Raw genomic sequence first — 17,530 nt, 5'->3', positions numbered from 1 at the left:
CAGTTAGCATACATTAAATTGTATCTAATTTTTAACTTCTAGGTGTTTTTTTGACTTCAAACTAGTTCTTATTATTCTACCAACCCTATGAATGATATGGCATATATAACTATAACTCAAGTATTCGAAGAAGTTTATAGAGGTAGGATTTACGTACGTGTTTCTATAGGAGTAAGTATGCATACACTGTGAGCGTTTGCATTATACTGTGTAATTTTTTTTTCTAAAAAAACTATGACTAATTAAGTCTATGGATAGCGGGTCTCATGAGGATTGATAATGAGGCATTATTGAAACGAATGTTCTAGTTAGTAATGTTAAGATGCCAGAATATGAGAACATTTGGCTTGCGAACAAGGTATGCTCTATCTTATACTCCCTCTATATCAGGATTATATGACGTTTAGGATATGATTGTGCTTACCAAAGAGTCATTAATTAAGGGCTAATCTTCCGGTTTAGCCCCTATTAAATGGAGCCGAAGGTGTTTCTAGACATGAAAGACTCTCGTCTCTACTGGTTACTGGGGTGGTTCCGAGGTGTGCGTGGGCGAGGGCAGGGGGCTCTGAAAGCCACAGAGCGCGCGTGCGTTGATTCAATGAACGAGGTGACGCGCGGTTGGGGGTGGGACCGAGACGCGTGCGTCCGTTCGAGCGCGCGTGCAATGAACGAAGCGGCAGGGGCATTCCAGTCCGCCGGACTTCTTCGGAGGCTAAAACGCCATGCTTTGCTAAATCTAAACAGGTGCCCAGAGCGTCACTTAAACCTAGTATGGAGGGAGTACGCTGGATCTTTCAAGCGTCGAAAACAAAGAAAGAACAGTGAAACTGGCTATTCCTCTGGTGCTCAAATAATTTGACTTGTGGACCAAATAGTGCACAGTATACATGTCAATATTCCTTGCTGATAAAAATGGGAAGCATCGTGCATTGATCTGTTTGCTGCTACTAGCAGTGCGTTAGGTGGCAACACAACATCAAGTAATGATGTGTGCAAGAACACTGATGCGTGAGACGAGGAACGTGCAGCTAGCTAGCTAACACTGAGGGCCAGGTGGATGTTCAGTATGTGGTCCTCTCTAATTGCTATAGCCACATACAGGCGGACTACAATGTCTGAAATTAATTTATTCTGACTTGCGTCTTCGTTTGCTCAAAGAAAAAAAATGGATAATAGAGCTAGTCTTCCTCCAATTGTGAATGTAAATGTGAGTGACAGACTGACAGTCTTCAACTCAGATCAATAATCATATAATATACACGATGTTATGGAAGGAGAGGAAACAAAGGAACATCAAAGGGTGAACAAAGTTACCAGTACATATGTTATTTGTTATTTGTTAATCAAAGGCTATTCGCTCATCAGATATATTCTCCGCTGACTCTGTTTTGGTCATTTAATTTATATACGCAATGACAGAGTAGCTGACAGAATATTAGCATAGAAATAGAGGGAGGGTATGGGTGGTCACGTACGAGGAAAGGAGCAAGCAGACACGACCCGACCCATTAGTGCTGAGTACCAAGTACATGAAATTATGGAGCTTGTCCAGCATCTTACGAAAGCAGCCTCTCAATAATCTCAAGGGCGGCTTGCATTACAATTATAAATTCAGCTAACAGAGAACACTATTGTCCTGTTATGAGTTATATGACCAAGCTGAAACCAAGGAACGCCGTCCTTTGGTTGGTGTCGCCGACTCGCCGGCTGGCCTAATCTTCAATGGTCAACACTAGCTAATAAATATATTTATTTTTAGGAACCAAATATTTGGTTTCAAATCAGATGAACATGGATAATTGATGAAGCATAGGACAGCATATGGTTAGTAGTCCTTTCCTATCACCTGATTCTTAATAAAGAGTAGTTGGGCAAACAGGTGTGAACAGTAATTGTTTCAGGACGCAGGCAAATGAGCAATAGTTCAGCAAGCCTTCCAAGTGGCTGACACAAAAGTACAGGCACAACCGCGCAATGCTCCCATTTGGTAACCCTTGCGGATTTCTCAAGTATCTATAAACAAGGCACGAACTAAGGCCAACATTGCAAAAAAAAAAAAGTCCATAAGCCTTAAAAATAGTCCATATATATTGTGCTTTGGGTGCTAGCCACACACTGCCACGCGCATATGGCTACTGGAGACAAAAGATGAAAAGATGCTGCGAGAGTTGAAACGTCAGATGTGTCGTAGCGCTCTTCCCTCCACTTCCCATGTTACATCGCAGTCCCAGCACGATGTTATAAATAACAGGGGAAAAAAATGCAACTTTACGCTGAGCAGATACTTAATATCACTGTCATTCTTCATTCTTGAACGAGGCCTACAAACTAAAGAAAGCACAAGATGTACCATACGAGAGGCAGGCTAAAGGGATTCGGTGCCAAATCTGCTACTGACGGTATGGAATGGTCGGAGAAAGACATTGTGCAATTTGTATGTACATCAATATGGGTGGTTTCATGTGTACAAAGTGCAATTCTCTATATTTTCACATTCCACAGAAGTGCTTGTTACAACGGCAATGTTACAGGATATTTACAGCGTGAAGGCAAGCCCCGCTTCCTTCCACATTATGGAGAGGCGTGTGCGCACCTTAGACCTTACGGATGCAACGTTCTGGACGGAGGGCATTGTGAAAAGCACAACACCAGTGCCTCTCTCCTTGATTTGTTTCTGTGGATCCTTCATTGTTCTTTCTGTGCCAATGGAAACAGTTGCAGCACTTTTGTCCTGCAGGCACCACAATTCAGAAAAGTTCAGACTGTTAGTGTCAGTCACCTAAATGTAACAGTGACAGAGAACCCAAAACGGAAGGAAGGGGGTGGTTGTTGTTGTTGAGCATATGGGGCTCGCTACTTGAAAGAAACTGAAATGCACGAGGGACAGTTTAGGGGGTGCTCACGTCAGTCGCTTTGCCACAAAGAACACAGGTATTCTTTGTAGTTTCCCTTCATGTGCAGGTCTCAGTCCATCAATTACTTGCTCAGCTTGAGTGCCTGCAGCAGTCATGACAAACTGGAAAAGGGCAATGGTGTCAAGTTGAACTCAGAATTTGTTGTATATATACTAAAAAATTGTAAAATCGATCAAAGCACTCTTTCCCAAAGCATCTAAGACCTATGTGACAAAAACTTTAAATAGATCAAAGACATGTCAAATATCTCAGAAAGCTCCTGCTCCAGGGCAAGATGAGGAAAACTGAGATAGCATAATAAGTGTTCATGGCTTGCTCTCTTTCATCTTCACATACACAAATATGATATTCCATGCAGTTCAGGACTAGTATTCTAAGACAGGTACAGTGTGCAATTACCATATGGTCATACTTCCATAATGATTAATGAATAACCACATGCAGACTTCTGATTTTTTTTCTATTTCGTGGGAAAACTGATGTCCGACAGGGAACTAGAGATCAAGGGGACAGAAAGAAGGGCAACTAGGGATACTGTACAAGATGATCATTTTTTATCTTATAAGGGCTCTATAAGTCTTGTAGAAGTATTTCATCTTTGAATCATAATGATTAATTTCAATATTCTGAAATGGTATTACGAAACAGCATGTTATTGTGAATGAGAAAACTGCAACAGCTTACGAGCATGTACCAACTTCTGTTTTTCCTACAAGAAAGCAAATATACAAAATGGTGAAACTCTACCTATTTGCTAATTCCAGCCATAAGCCACCAGCGGGGAATCCAGTTATATATATGACAATAATCAATTGTGCATGTTTCACAAAAGAGCAATAAAAACTAAAGATTGAAAATTCTTACAGTTCTAAAAATAAAATGTCAAGAAAACAAATAATATGTAGGAAAAAGGAACCACGACTGAAATGTGCTTAACCGTACCAATGGGTAAAGTATAGCCAAAAATCCATAGCTAGTAAGAGGAGAGAAGAAGAAAATTGGAAGGACGCATGGAGCACCTACATAGGAAAAACAAATAAAATGTCAGAATAACACAAAAACCAGCTAGTAGCTAGCATATAGGAGACATGACAGTGATAAATGAGCAATTTTACAAAAGTGCAATAAAAGAAAAACAACAGTCCCCAATAACAAGAGGTATTTGGCTAACGCCTATGATGGCCGTTCCCCAAATTACAGCAAGAATAGGTTTTAAATTGTTCAAAACCTATTAGACAAGCAGTTTACATACATATAAAATGAACCAAGTTATTTCAAATAGACACAATGTGCATGAAATAGCTTTTGATAGCGTGCAAAATATGTAGTCGTAGATAGCCACAGCCAGAGAAGGTTAGCTAATTTTCAACATTTTCTTTGCAAAGCAATTAAAAAAAACTAGACCTCAACAATTTCTTTGCAAAGCAATTAAAAAGAAACTAGACCAACCTAGGGCAAACTAGGTCCAGGCATTTTATCAAGAAGAAAATAGGCACCCAAATTCGCCTGAACCTGGGTGGTCTGGGTATACATCCATACCCTTGACCAACTGAGCTAACTCAGCTTACTTGCAAAGCAATTCACATGTCACTGAAAGAGGGAACAAAGACACAAAAGGTCCTTGAAACTGTAAGATTAGGCACAAGGATTATTATGGAGGATATGATGTTACACATACATATAAGCAAGGATGACCGAGGGTTTATAGAAATAGAACCAAATCAACGGTGATCCTTGCTTAATAGAGATCAATCTATCTATCCTAGCCATATGGGCGCTAGGTCCAGCAAGAGAACCACACGGTAACCATAAGGGCTGCCATACCCCTCTGTCTAACAGAAACTATAAAACGAACTTTGGTCACTCTTTACATCAGCGAAGATCACAATAAGACCACTCATGTGACCAAATCCTATTCAACAAAATGACCAGTGAAAAGAAGCAGTTTAATACCACAAATCTGTCTCACTCTAATAATACATGTGCCAAAACATAATGAGTAGACTAAAGGGAAAACAACATAGTATATGACATAACCCATCAGAGCATAAATTGTCAACATACCAAATCCAGCAAAGAATGCCCAATTTGACTCAAAGAAATCAAGTCTCTCATGGAGACTCACTGCAAAGAAGTTCCACTTGTACCTGGAAAAAAGGTTTATCAAAGTTCAAGATAATAGAACTATAGAAATAGCTTGGCAAATGCATAACACATTAAAAAATAATAGCTAGGAGAATGACGAATAACATTCAGGTGTGCTTACTCGAAGCAGTAGTAGGCATACATCAATGACAAGAGCAGGAAGTTCATTGCCTTGCCAAAGTAAGGTATGTAACCAATCACTGAAACCTACAGATGCAGATATATAAAAATTAGTAACTGACAAGCTAAGAAGACCAGGAGAAACAAAGTTCAAATAGATATGATCTGTGGAATTGGTTATCAAGTGGTACACTGGTACATGCAGGAAAGATAGAATCATACCTCAACAAAGAAAATGGTTAAAAGAAGGATTGAATAGACCTGTTCCCCAATACCAAGTGCAACCCTAATATTAAAATATCAGCAAACAAAGCATGCAATCAGGCACAAACAAGTTCTACATGAATACAACTACCTGTCAAATCCTTCAGGCTGCTCTTCTGTTTCAGTTGTGTTGTGATCATCCAGGGCTCGAGTCAAAACTAGGCGTTTACTTTTCACAACATCCAAAGCATGCTTGGCAATGTCATTATACCTGGCATAAATGTTCCGCATCACAAAACGGATAAAAGGATACTCCCTTGTTCAGTCTCTGAATTATACATTATTTGAGGACAATAAGATGAGATTCCATAGCTGTAACAACAAAAGAGTTCAGCTCAAATACCAGATCCAGGTTTGTTTTTATGCACCGTTAAAACCTAACTAGGCAACACTTGTTTTTTAAAAAAGAATGCACCAGTCAACAACACTCAGTTTTTTACTTTTTTTCAGAGCGATAAGGTGATAAAACATAGACAGACCAATTTTACCCGCCTGCTGCAAACATATAACTCACTTCAACATTTGCTAAATACATATCCCAGAAAGCAAATAGCAAACTTATGCACAGGAAAAACCTATTCTGATCATGTTACTCCACAAATCTTCTACAGAAAAGTACTTGAAAACAGTAGACTTAAAACCATCGAGGAGGTGATCAAAAAATGTCCTACAACTTATTGTGCCATGGTGCACCCAAATACAAACTTTCAACTGGTTATGATAAGGATCTTGTGTCGCTTGCTGGATGGAATATTGGACCCATAGTTGCTAGAGTGAACACATTATTACTGCATTAATAAGAGAAAATGGGAAATCTTTAAACTAGAAATTGTAAGCATATAACTTGTGCAGTGGCTGACAATCCCACTATTAACTGAAAGTGTACTCACAAGGAAAAACAATGTCTGACAGTATAAGAAAAGTTAGACATCATGAATGGAAAAGGATTAAACATACCAAATCGTACTTAATATGAAGCTGAAGACATAAAGTGGATAAAACCAAAGTACCTGAAATAGATGTTTAGTTGTGTAAAACAAAAATGTAAATAATAAGCAATGCATAGATATTCAAAGAAAATAATAATGTAATAAGAAGAACACACAGATTATGGTGCCAATGCCACATGTACCATATAAAGTACTACATGGCATAATAGTCACAGTATGTATTATTTTTAGGGAAGATAGTAACAGTAAGTTGACAGGTATTAGATAGTTTGTCCCAAGGGATCATGCAGACTAGTGGAGTATTATGTTCATGGAAAACTTTGCAGCATATGGAGAGTCAAGCATGTCACAAGAAAAACAAGGGTTAGTGACGCTTTATATATCATGTTAGATTATTATTTGTGAAGTTGTGAACGTTTATTGCTAGGGAAACAACAAGATTTCCTACATGATGTATATTTACGTGTGTTATTGCAAAGATAAACGACAACCGCTAGGTTGTTTTAAGAGAGAATTCCTTATTTGACACTAGAAAGATGCAGAATTCCTACCTTGGCCCTCTAAACTTAGAAATCCCCTATCTGACATTATTTGTATCTTTAGCGCGCAAAATGACACTGCCGTTAGTTTTGAGGTCTAACGGTGTTAAACTGAAGGTAAAAAGACCATAATGCCCCTCAGTAGACTGAATGCATATGTACTGTAACTGTAAGTATGACTGGATGTATAGACAATGTATATGTAATGTGAAATATAACCAGCTGTATTCATGTTTCAACCTTGCAGATATTTTTGATAAACAACAACACAATGGACAGCCATAATAAGTACAAATTCAAGCATTAAGCCTGACGTATACAGTCAAAAGCTATAGTAAATTTTGTTGCTTACTACTAGCTTCCAGCTTTTCATATGTTAGTGTTAAAAGCTGCTAAATTTCGTTACTATGTTGGTTATCTAGTTGCTGCACACTTCAGTAGCACTGACAGATTCAAATGGCTAATAACCAAAGGCATAGTGGGCTCTTTTCGTTCTTTATTTACTTTTCGAACATGCATGATAGATTGGTGTTAGTGAAAGTGTAGCTAGATCGAAGTAACTCATGTTGTACGCTAAGGTGGAGTAATCTATTAAGTGAAACTATTTCTGATTACGCAGGAAATGGACTTATCTCTATTTACAGCTGGACATCTGACATACACTACTTTTAATAAATATAATAAACAGGATAAGACCAATGTAATTAGTCCATGAAAGCTATCCCGTAACCTTGCACCAATGTAAATGCAGGTTTAACACTAGTGAGTGGAAAGCCATTTCGAGCTACATTACATATACATTGTCCATATATATCCAGACATACTTACAGTACATACATTCAGTCCATTGAGGGGCATTATGGTCTTTTTACCTTCAATTTAACACCGTTAGACCTCCAAACTAACGGCAGTGTCATTTTGGGCGCTAAAGATACAAATATTGTCAGATAGGGGATTTCTAAGTTTAGAGGGCCAAGGAAGGAATTGTGCATCTTTCTAGTGTCAAATAAGGAATTCTCTCTTGTTTTAATGCTAGTATCTGTTATTCCATATATGTTTCTAAAATAATAATAATAATCCAAATATCCTTTTCATATTAGCTAACATCAACAATCATGTGTTCTTCAATGCCAAAGCCAATAACTTATTATTGGATGGACCGCAAGAGACAAACTGGAGAGTTATTTTCAATGACAAAAACAGAGTAACTTTTTTTTAGAAAAAAATAAAATTAAAATAGCAGCATGTAACAAGTAGCACTCACATAAAAAATCTCAACAAGGCCAGAGCGTAAGAATGAATAGATAGATATGGCTGCCGTGTGCTCACAAAGATGTCCCCCCGTTTGATTGCATTGGTCAGGTAGTATCCACAATAGAGTTGGAATGACCACCGATTTCAGGGTTAGCAAGCTGTGAAGCACAAGAAATATTTAAATGGGTATTCGTGAGAATGAAGTAAAGAACACACAAAATAGCTAAGAAGGAACATTCGGAGCAATATCAGCAGAGAAGTGCTGACATGATATACATAACATAAATCTCCTTCGGCTTAAGACATTTTAATCAAACAACTGAAGTGACAGAGAACTAAGACAGGTCAAAAGCCCACTGTGCTTAGCGGAACTCCAACAGCACATCAAACTCCATCCAGCTCATTTTTCTGTTTCATCAGGCAACCTACATCATTCAAGGCAAATGCATAGCGGCATTCCAATCACAAAGCATTTTACTGGTATTTACGATGCTACCCTTGTAGTTTCAGTACAAATGACAACTAAGAACAACACTCAAGAGTAAATTGTGACACTGCTCACAAGCTCTAATAATTTTAATTCAATCACACACCAAAGTAACAAAAAAAACAAAATTCAGTCGGGAATCAAAAATCAATTACGAACGACGGTACCTCCCCAGGAAGATAAGCCCGTTCAGCAGGAAGCACTGTGCAATCCTGATGGATAGTGCCCTCGAGCTGCATCCAGTCAGAAATCGACAAGGTTATACTAACGAACAAGTAATCGAAGCTTTGAGCTCGGTCAGAGGACGTTAATTTGGCCCCAAAGAATCAAATTAAATCACTACCAAATCGAGAGAGAAGAGGGTATGGGACAGAGGTGGAGGAGGACCTAGCGCAGAAGGAGACAACGCGGTGGAGGCGCGCGGCCTGGAAGAAGCCGGCGAGCCAGAGCACCGCCGCCGGCCTCGCTTGCGAGGCAAGCGACTCCATCGGCGAGGTGGGCAAGAAGGGGAAGCGTCTCTCCTTTGGATTTGCTTCGCGAGCATGACTATTTGATCGGCAATCATCCGACTCTTGGATTCGAAGTCATCTGAGGCAGAAGACGTATTCCACTAGGATACGTTAATCTCCTATTGAAAACGGTTTCATTTGGCCAACGAAGACGTATTCTCTTCTTTGCTCTCTGGGCCGGGCCTCTTCGCTAGGAACCAAAGCAGCCTGAGATTGGCCCATTCAAGCCCAGTCAAGCACATCGTCGAAGGCCCGACCACAACAAATCGTACTGGGTCACCCCCTCTCGACCACCACCAGACCACACCACCGGCGGCGGCGGCGAACCAGTCGAGAACACGAAGGCGATGGCGACGGCGCTGAACCGCGGCCTCCGCTCCGGGATCCGCCTCCTCGCTGCCGGCGCCGAGGCGTCCAGGCCAGGCAAGCGCCCCTCTCATCCCGCATCCCCTCGCCTTGACCTCTCACCATGGGACAACTAGGGTTACTGCGGCACGATTCAGTTAGGGTTGGTGTAGTTTTCCGTTGGTCGCGGTGGCGTGGATGTCTGCGGTGGTAGATCCGTCGGTTCCTCGGATAATAGTTTCGATCTCGTTATCAAATGGTTGTGGTGGTCCCAATATTCCTGGTCAGAGATTTGTCCGCGCTCTGCTGATTTTGCTTTGGATCGGGCTGTGAGATCAGTCGGTATGTTTATGTTTAGAGAATCAGGAGAAACACTGTATTTGCGGGGTTTTTTTTTTTTTTTTGCCGTTTGGACTTACATGTGGTCGATGGTTAGCCTTTGGCCTTAGGTCGAGAATTGCTGAGTTTGCAAGCGTCTGATAACACAGGAATCAGCCATAGCCGATAAGCACTGAACAGTTGAACGACCACTCTGGATACTTTTGTATCATTCTGATTAGCCAGTGCGAAAGAGCACTGTTCTTGTGTTTTCTGTTTTGTTATGTATGTTCACCAATGTTATAATTAGAGTTTTTTTCCTTGTGTTTTTAAAGGAGTTTGTATCAATTTGTTTGAGGTTTCGTGTCCAGTTTCATTGTCTTGTTGAGGACCTGATATTGATAGGTCTTTGAGGACATACAGTTTATTAGAAATAATGGTTGGAAATATTAACTATGCAACTGGGGTTGGTTATTATTTTGATGCCCTACTTTGTTGTGCCTCCTTTAAAGCAGTGATCAAAGGTGGTTATTTACAATACAACAGGCTCATTCTACCTTTGGTCACTCCAGGCTGTAGTTAGTGCACTGGCCCCATGATAAGTATTGTGCAAACTGTTTTTTCTCTCAGAAGAAGCCAATTGTCTTATCTTCTCAGCATTCTTTCTCCAATTCATTAGTTCCTATCATACCAGTGCCGTAAGGTCAAAACTCCTGCATTTCATATTTCTTGTCAGTGTTCTTAGAGGTGACCAAAGCAGGTTGGGTATGTGTATGTGTGGAGAACTGGAGATGGTGATTGCTGGGACTGAACATTAGTGTCTATTAGTTGTTTGGCTTGTCGACTGGATTTCTGGTGTCTGAAATTATCATCGGATGAAGCTGTGAAGTTTTCTCTGGTTTAATTCACTTCTGACAAATGATTTAGCACTATGTGTGAATGCATCAGTCTGTTCATCATTCCCTATTCTTTCTATATCATGAAGATATGTGCTCTCTTTTATTTTCTGTTCTCCTTGTATATCACCCCCAGATATCTGATTTTCTTGTTGTGCCTACATCAGCTTCTCGTGGGTTCCATGCCACTGGTGTGAAGAGAATGGGAGGACATGGCCATGACGAGCCATACTACATCCATGCCAAGCACATGTATAACTTGCACAGGATGAAGCATCAAGGGTTGAAGGTGACTCTTTCCGTGCTGGGAGCGGTTAGCATCGGTGTTGGAGTCCCTGTGTACGCAGTCATATTCCAGCAGAAGAAGACTGCCTCAGGTTGAGATGATGCCTCTCGTTGCCTGCATATTGGAGACTTATTTTCAACAACATTTTGTGAAGTTAAAAGCTTGGACTTCATTCCACCTTGGTTGTTGCCTGATACGGCATTTTCTTACCATAAGTTGTAACCTCGTTTCTTGCGATTTGGTGTAGGACACAACCTTTTCTGTTAATAATATCGTGGCTTGAACATTCCAGGCTGTGGATATCGTTTGTTAATTTTCCTGTTTCTTGTCACGCTACTTGTTCTAACTGCTGAACACGGGTAGCAGGTGTGTTACCTTTTGAGGTGTCACTTCCTTTTGTATCCCGATGCTTAATGATGCTGCATGGAAATTACGGTGTACTAGCACAGGGGCTTGACTGACCTGGATCTTTGATTTTTTTTTTTTTTTTTACGGTGTACTATCAAAGGGGCTTGACTGACTGACCTGGATCTTTGATTTTTTTTAGACTCAAATCTAGGTCCTGTGGTGGTTGGTCCTTTTTTTGACAGTAGTGGACCAAAAAGCCTCGTTGGCCATGCAGTTCCTTATTTTCAAAAGATTCGTGGCATATGTTTGTTTTTAACTTTCGTTTCCTGGAAATTTCAAAAAATTAATTTTATTAAAATCAGTATAAAGTTGCTATGATGCAATGACGTTAAATCTTTCGGGTGGACAGATGAGTGTGCATATATAATCTGAAATAAATGTGGGGCTCAATTTCTAAAAAAAAATGTATTTTTATGCTAGTATCTATCTATATATATATATAAAAAGGTCCACAAAATATCTCAGATTCCGAAGAAGGGTAATTGTGAACTTTTTCCGAATAAACCCCTTGGAAACTAGTCAAGTTCCGTGCCCATACTTCTTCCAGCGCGGCGGAGATCGAATCGAGCGCCCGCCACGGCGATGGCAACGAGAGTCCTGCCGCCGGCGCTGCTCTCGCTCATACTCCTGCCGCTGCTCTTGCTCTCAGCCCGCGACACCGTCGCCGCGGGCGAGGATTTCCCACGCGACGGGCGGGTGATCGACCTCGACGAGAGCAACTTCGAGGCGGCGCTGGGCGCCATCGACTTCCTCTTCGTCGACTTCTACGCCCCATGGTGCGGCCACTGCAAGCGCCTTGCGCCCGAGGTACGAGGAACTCCTGCCGACCTGTCGCTTGCTGCTGTTGGTAGACCTGTGAGATGTGATGCGAATTGGGAGTTGGGATACCGTGGCCTGTTGTCGTGGATCTTGGTTTCTGTGTTAGTGCCATGGGAATGGGTTGATTGGGACTCTGGGATTCCTTGTTCTTTGGGTGGGCGGTCCCAAGAACTCGAGTAGATTAGACCGAAGTGGGAGAGTACAGAACTTATTAATTTTCAGAATATTTATTATTCGATTTTTGAACAAAATTTGTTGTTATTGAGTCATAAAAAAACAAACCGGGAGGTAGTGTGTGACCCATTAGTAGGTTCTCAAATGATAAGTTTTGCTTGCATACACTTGGATAAAAGCCGGAACTGCCCGGGAATTGGATTAAGAAAATGACGTTCTGACATTATTCCCTTTTTTGCTGGTGTAGTTAGATGAAGCTGCACCAGTGTTGGCAGGGTTGAGTGAGCCTATTGTTGTTGCCAAAGTCAATGCTGATAAATACAGGAAACTAGGATCAAAATATGGAGTGGAGTAAGTTCTTCTCCCAAAGTATTTTGACTTCGCTGGGGAAATTGATATATTCTTAGATTGTATGTCTAATGTTATTAGTTCCTAAATGCAGTGGGTTCCCTACTCTCATGCTTTTTATCCACGGCGTCCCAATTGAATACACTGGTTCGAGGAAAGCTGACCAGCTTGTGCGCAATCTAAAGAAGTTTGTCTCGCCAGATGTTTCGATCCTTGAGTCAGACTCTGCGATAAAGACCTTTGTTGAGAATGCTGGTACAAGCTTTCCTATGTTCCTTGGTTTTGGGGTGAATGACTCATTGATTGCTGAATATGGAAGGAAATACAAGAAAAGAGCGTGGTTTGCTGTTGCTAAAGAATTCTCTGAGGACATCATGGTAGCCTATGAATTTGATAAGGTTCCAGCACTAGTTGCAATCCATCCAAAGTATAAGGAACAAAGTTTGTTCTATGGCCCATTTGAAGGTAATTGTTATCCTTTTCTTGTGTTCGTTCATTACTTGATTTTTTCTTATGTTGATTCTTAGTTTGAGAAGAATTTTAGGCACCGTATATTGTCTTATGTCTATTTAATTTAATACACCATACATAGCCATGTTGCTTTCCCCCATAATGCCATAATTTATGGTGTTGTTTTTTGGACATAGAAAATTTCTTGGAAGATTTTGTACGGCAATCCCTTCTCCCTTTGGTTGTTCCAATCAATACAGAGACGCTAAAAATGCTGAATGATGATCAGAGGAAAGTTGTTCTCACAATTTTGGAGGATGATTCAGATGAAAATTCTACACAGCTGGTAAAGATTTTGAGATCTGCTGCTAATGCAAACCGTGATTTGGTGTTTGGATATGTTGGAATCAAGCAATGGGACGAGTTTGTGGAGACTTTTGATGTTTCCAAGAGCTCACAGCTGCCAAAGCTACTTGTGTGGGATAGAAACGAGGAGTACGAGCTAGTAAGTAAAGCAATCATCAGTAATTAATTCTATTTTCTAATACTAGCATCCATATAAAAAGCACTGTGTTACTGGCATGTTCTTACTAGTAATGGCACAATTTTTCTACCAATAAAGTTATTATTTTACTTTTATAGTTCCTGTTTGTTGACCCTCATAATTCCCTGAAAAAGTTAATACCTGGTTAAGATAGAAACTGCTACTATCACTCTCATGATAATCATCAAACAAGAATTCATTATTTTCTGGGATTGAATTAGAATGGTCCTTGTTGAAGGTGGATGGTTCAGAGAGATTAGAAGAAGGTGACCAAGCATCTCAAATAAGCCAATTCCTTGAGGGATACAGAGCAGGAAGAACAACAAAGAAGAAAATCAGCGGCCCTTCTTTTATGGGTTTCCTGAACTCTCTCGTCAGCTTGAGCTCGCTGTACATCCTTATATTTGTCATTGCCCTTCTGGTTGTCATGGTTTACTTTGCTGGGCAAGATGATACTCCTCAGCCAAGACGAATTCATGAAGAGTGATGGAAGCATGGGGAGCTTCTTGCACTAAAGATGGCTAATCTACCAGGAGATGTAGCTCAGAGGTTAGATATCAAACTTTCAACTGACGCAAGTCGTGAAGAGTGGTTTTGGCGATTGATGATGAGATTCTTCCATCTCTACTGGCAACATCAACTTCTACATCCTACCTGTTTGTGTTTATGTGTTGTGCCCTTAAATTTGTTTTTCAATTTAGAGCTTAGAAATTAGTCTCTGCCTCTTCCTAGACACTGCCATTCCAGAGTCCATTTCTGTGAAAATATATTTGTTATCATACTCTGCTACTGAACTTTTGTACAATTATTACAGGATATATATTATATAGAGTGTGTTCTGGTGCTATGACTATGAGCCTGGTCGTTTTCTATTGCTGCAGATGCGTCTGTTGCGGCAGCAGAACAACAGCCGCAGCTGCAGCGAACGGAGCCGTTACTCGCTAGTTTTCACTAGAAATGTAAAACAATCATTTTGCTGAGAAATGTTTTTATGCGATTGGTTCAGGCCTTCAGCTGTATAGCCATTAGCCATCATGTTAACCAAACGCTTACTATGAAGCAACCTGGGGCGGGCTTGCCAAATTCTGCCTATATAAATTTATAACACCTCCATAAGCAAGGCTCATGCCCCTACCGTAGGTCTGTTTGGAATGTGGAAAAAAATTTGTATTCCTGCATTTTTCTGTAAAATTAAATTGATTTCTAATTTTTTTTAACTAATTCCTATAAGATGTGTGTGTTTTCCAAACATGGTCGTATTGGTCAAAATATGTTTTGAAATCCATCGGGGAGCAGGATGCCACTAGGGAAGGGAGTCATTCGAGGCCAGCCTTGCCAAAGAAGGGTCGCACCATGGGAAGGAGAGCCTCCGTTGGAGGACCGTTGGAGAAGAGGTCGTGTCGGGGTGGAAGAGATGCGACCGGGAGGTCATCGTTCAAACCTGGTGTCGGTGAGGACCGTTATCGACCAAGGAGGCAGCGGTGAGGCAAATGGCGGTCGGGCAAATGGGAGAGAGAGAGAGAGTGTGTGTGTGTGAGAGAAGCACGGGTGGGGGAAAATAGTTAGCCACATGTTGACCCAATATAAGTGGATAGGAGGATAAAAGTAGAGGGCCAACAGATTTGGGTGCCCAAGAAACCCTCTATATTCTTACTAATTAATTGGTAGAAATAGAGAATTTAATTTAAAAAAATACTCCAACAGTTTCTTTATTTGGTTATCTAAATATAGTTATTTTTTATTTTAGATTTCTCGTTAGCCAATGATAGAAAATGAGAATAACTTCCTAGAATGCACATAGAACATAGAAAAAATATTGGAGAGTAGAAAGATGTACAAAATGATTTCTATACAAATGATTCTTCGAATGACGATTTAAAGAGTGAGATTTAGAATAACTTTTCAAGATGCTCTAAGTAGGTAGTTTGTTAGAGTGGATTTTTTTTTGACCTCCACTACATAAAAATTTAGATAGTCTACTGAAGATACTCTTAGTTACTAAGCACTCGGCTAGGGGCTACAACAACAATCTGCCTTAAAAATACAGATCCACTTCATCTCTCGTCATGGCAACGACGACAGCTTTTTACAAGGGATGTGACCATGCTGAGATGGCTCACTGGTTCAAAATGTTTAGATATTCTACAAAGCTCAAATGGAACACTCGTGTTCTTGAAAATCAAGAGGAAGCAACCATATACCTTTAGAAAAAAAGAAGTCTGAGTTATTTCTTTCGAAAGGCAAAGATATATCAAACTTAGAGTGGCATAGACAAATGGAGTTAGGTCCATTCGCCTATGCAGGGGAAGCCTACTAAATACCATAAGAGTGTCCCCTAATAGTCTTAGCTTAGAGCTATAGCCGAACCAATTTTCATTTACTAAATAGTGCAAAAGATAAGAGATTAGTGTGGAATCAAGAGAGTCCCACATATTTTGGAGGTTTCTCTCACAATATGACATAAATGTTATATCATCTCTTCAAATTTACCAGCTTAAAGCAGGTGGCAAAAGCCCAACCGCCGAAAGCTAATTCGGAAACTTTTTTCGCCTCGAGACTATATGAGACGTGCCCCCAACTAAGGTGGCAAAAAAAACTTTTTCGAAAGTTAATCATGGGCCTTTTTAAGGAGAAACATTACGAACTGTTTGGACAACTATGAGACGTGTCCCAGCTAAGGCAACTGAGTGTATAATCTCCAGCTAATTGCACTAACGTGCCGAATAGTTTCGTCGTCGTATATAAAACACAAACGGTTTAACATCCATAAAGTATTGCAATATCTTGCACAATAAGCCAACAAAAGGGCGTTTGGTTTCTTGGCAAGTGCTAGCCTCGCCTAACCCACCAAATCAGCACGTCTTTGATTAGTCGGTGTATAGCTTTCGGGCCAGGCCAACATGAACGAGCCAGAACTGCTCTCTGGCGTTGGTAAGCATATCCTCACCGCTTCACCGAGCGAGACATGATGAGATGGCTAACTAACCAAATGTGCCAAAAGTCTCTAGGCTACATTTCAGCACGATAACATTGAGAATAAGAGCTTATTTAGGCCTTGTTTAGTTCACCCAAAAACAAATTTTTTTTCAAGATTCTCTGTCATATCGAATCTTACGGTACATACATGGAGTATTAAATATAGTAAAAAAAACTATCTACACAAGTTGTCTGTAAATCGCGATATGAATTTTTTGAACCTAGTTAGTCCATAATTAGACAATATTTGCCACAAACAAACGAAAGTGCTATAGTGTCCGAAAACTCTTTATTTTGCCAACTAAACAAGGCCTTAGTTTTCCAACTAAAAAAATTCACTCATCTCATCGAATTTTTTAACATATGCACGGAGCATTAAATGTAGACTAAAAAAATTAATTGCACAATTTGGTTGTAAATTGTGAGACGAATATTTTAAGTCTAATTAGTCTATGATTAGCCATAATTGCTACAGTAACAAACATGTGCTAATAATGGATTAATTAGGCTTAATAAATTTGTCTCGTAATTTCTTAACGAGCTATATAATTTATATTTTTGATTAGTCTATGTTTAATATTTTAAATGTGTGCCAATATATCTGATGTAACACTTTAAAAAAAAAATTTTCCGAAAAATGTAAAACAGAAATTTGTGGCGACAGTTCATCTCACGTCGAATTTTCTAATTCGCTGCTCTCTAAAAAAACATTTTTGCCTAAAAAGGCAGGTGGCGAAGGCCCAGCCCAACCATGACTCCTGATTTCTGAAATGTAGTGAGAGA

General features: G+C 40.1%; 3 protein-coding genes across 3 annotated transcripts; 2 read left to right on the top strand and 1 right to left on the bottom strand.

The window, feature by feature from the left end:
• LOC8080304 (protein EI24 homolog) lies at positions 2,375 to 9,240 on the bottom strand. Its single transcript, XM_002446457.2, has 11 exons — positions 9,062 to 9,240; positions 8,842 to 8,907; positions 8,198 to 8,345; positions 6,402 to 6,454; positions 5,536 to 5,655; positions 5,403 to 5,466; positions 5,182 to 5,267; positions 4,980 to 5,062; positions 3,858 to 3,934; positions 2,904 to 3,016; positions 2,375 to 2,731 (listed from the first exon to the last, which is right to left on the bottom strand). The coding sequence occupies exons 1-11, from the start codon at positions 9,160 to 9,162 to the stop codon at positions 2,686 to 2,688; spliced, it is 957 nt and encodes a 318-aa protein (XP_002446502.1). The 5' UTR covers positions 9,163 to 9,240; the 3' UTR covers positions 2,375 to 2,685.
• LOC8080303 lies at positions 9,442 to 11,429 on the top strand. Its single transcript, XM_002447810.2, has 2 exons — positions 9,442 to 9,606; positions 10,910 to 11,429. Exons 1-2 carry the CDS (start codon positions 9,531 to 9,533, stop codon positions 11,122 to 11,124), a joined length of 291 nt encoding a protein of 96 aa, XP_002447855.1. The 5' UTR covers positions 9,442 to 9,530; the 3' UTR covers positions 11,125 to 11,429.
• Positions 11,950 to 14,618, top strand: LOC8080302 (protein disulfide isomerase-like 5-2). The gene is made up of 5 exons (XM_002447809.2): positions 11,950 to 12,243; positions 12,677 to 12,780; positions 12,872 to 13,242; positions 13,425 to 13,732; positions 14,010 to 14,618. The coding sequence occupies exons 1-5, from the start codon at positions 12,019 to 12,021 to the stop codon at positions 14,256 to 14,258; spliced, it is 1,257 nt and encodes a 418-aa protein (XP_002447854.1). The 5' UTR covers positions 11,950 to 12,018; the 3' UTR covers positions 14,259 to 14,618.

This window comes from Sorghum bicolor, chromosome 6 (assembly GCF_000003195.3).
Source record: "Sorghum bicolor cultivar BTx623 chromosome 6, Sorghum_bicolor_NCBIv3, whole genome shotgun sequence".
NCBI classification, from domain to species: domain Eukaryota; kingdom Viridiplantae; phylum Streptophyta; class Magnoliopsida; order Poales; family Poaceae; genus Sorghum; species Sorghum bicolor.
Note: the sequence above shows the minus strand (reverse complement) of the source record. Positions and strands in the feature narration are given on the sequence as shown.

Coding starts and splice junctions, on each gene's coding strand:
- LOC8080304 (XM_002446457.2), bottom strand. CDS start 9,162: ATGGAGTCGCTTGCCTCGCAAGCGAGGCCGGCGGCGGTGCTCTGGCTC. Junction 5,063..5,181: donor TATGCCTACTACTGCTTCGA/GTAAGCACACCT, acceptor CCTTTTTTCCAG/GTACAAGTGGAACTTCTTTG. Junction 3,935..4,979: donor GGCATTCTTTGCTGGATTTG/GTATGTTGACAA, acceptor TTTCCTATGTAG/GTGCTCCATGCGTCCTTCCA.
- LOC8080303 (XM_002447810.2), top strand. CDS start 9,531: ATGGCGACGGCGCTGAACCGCGGCCTCCGCTCCGGGATCCGCCTCCTC. Junction 9,607..10,909: donor CGCCGAGGCGTCCAGGCCAG/GCAAGCGCCCCT, acceptor TGCCTACATCAG/CTTCTCGTGGGTTCCATGCC.
- LOC8080302 (XM_002447809.2), top strand. CDS start 12,019: ATGGCAACGAGAGTCCTGCCGCCGGCGCTGCTCTCGCTCATACTCCTG. Junction 12,244..12,676: donor GCAAGCGCCTTGCGCCCGAG/GTACGAGGAACT, acceptor TTGCTGGTGTAG/TTAGATGAAGCTGCACCAGT. Junction 13,243..13,424: donor GTTCTATGGCCCATTTGAAG/GTAATTGTTATC, acceptor TTTTGGACATAG/AAAATTTCTTGGAAGATTTT.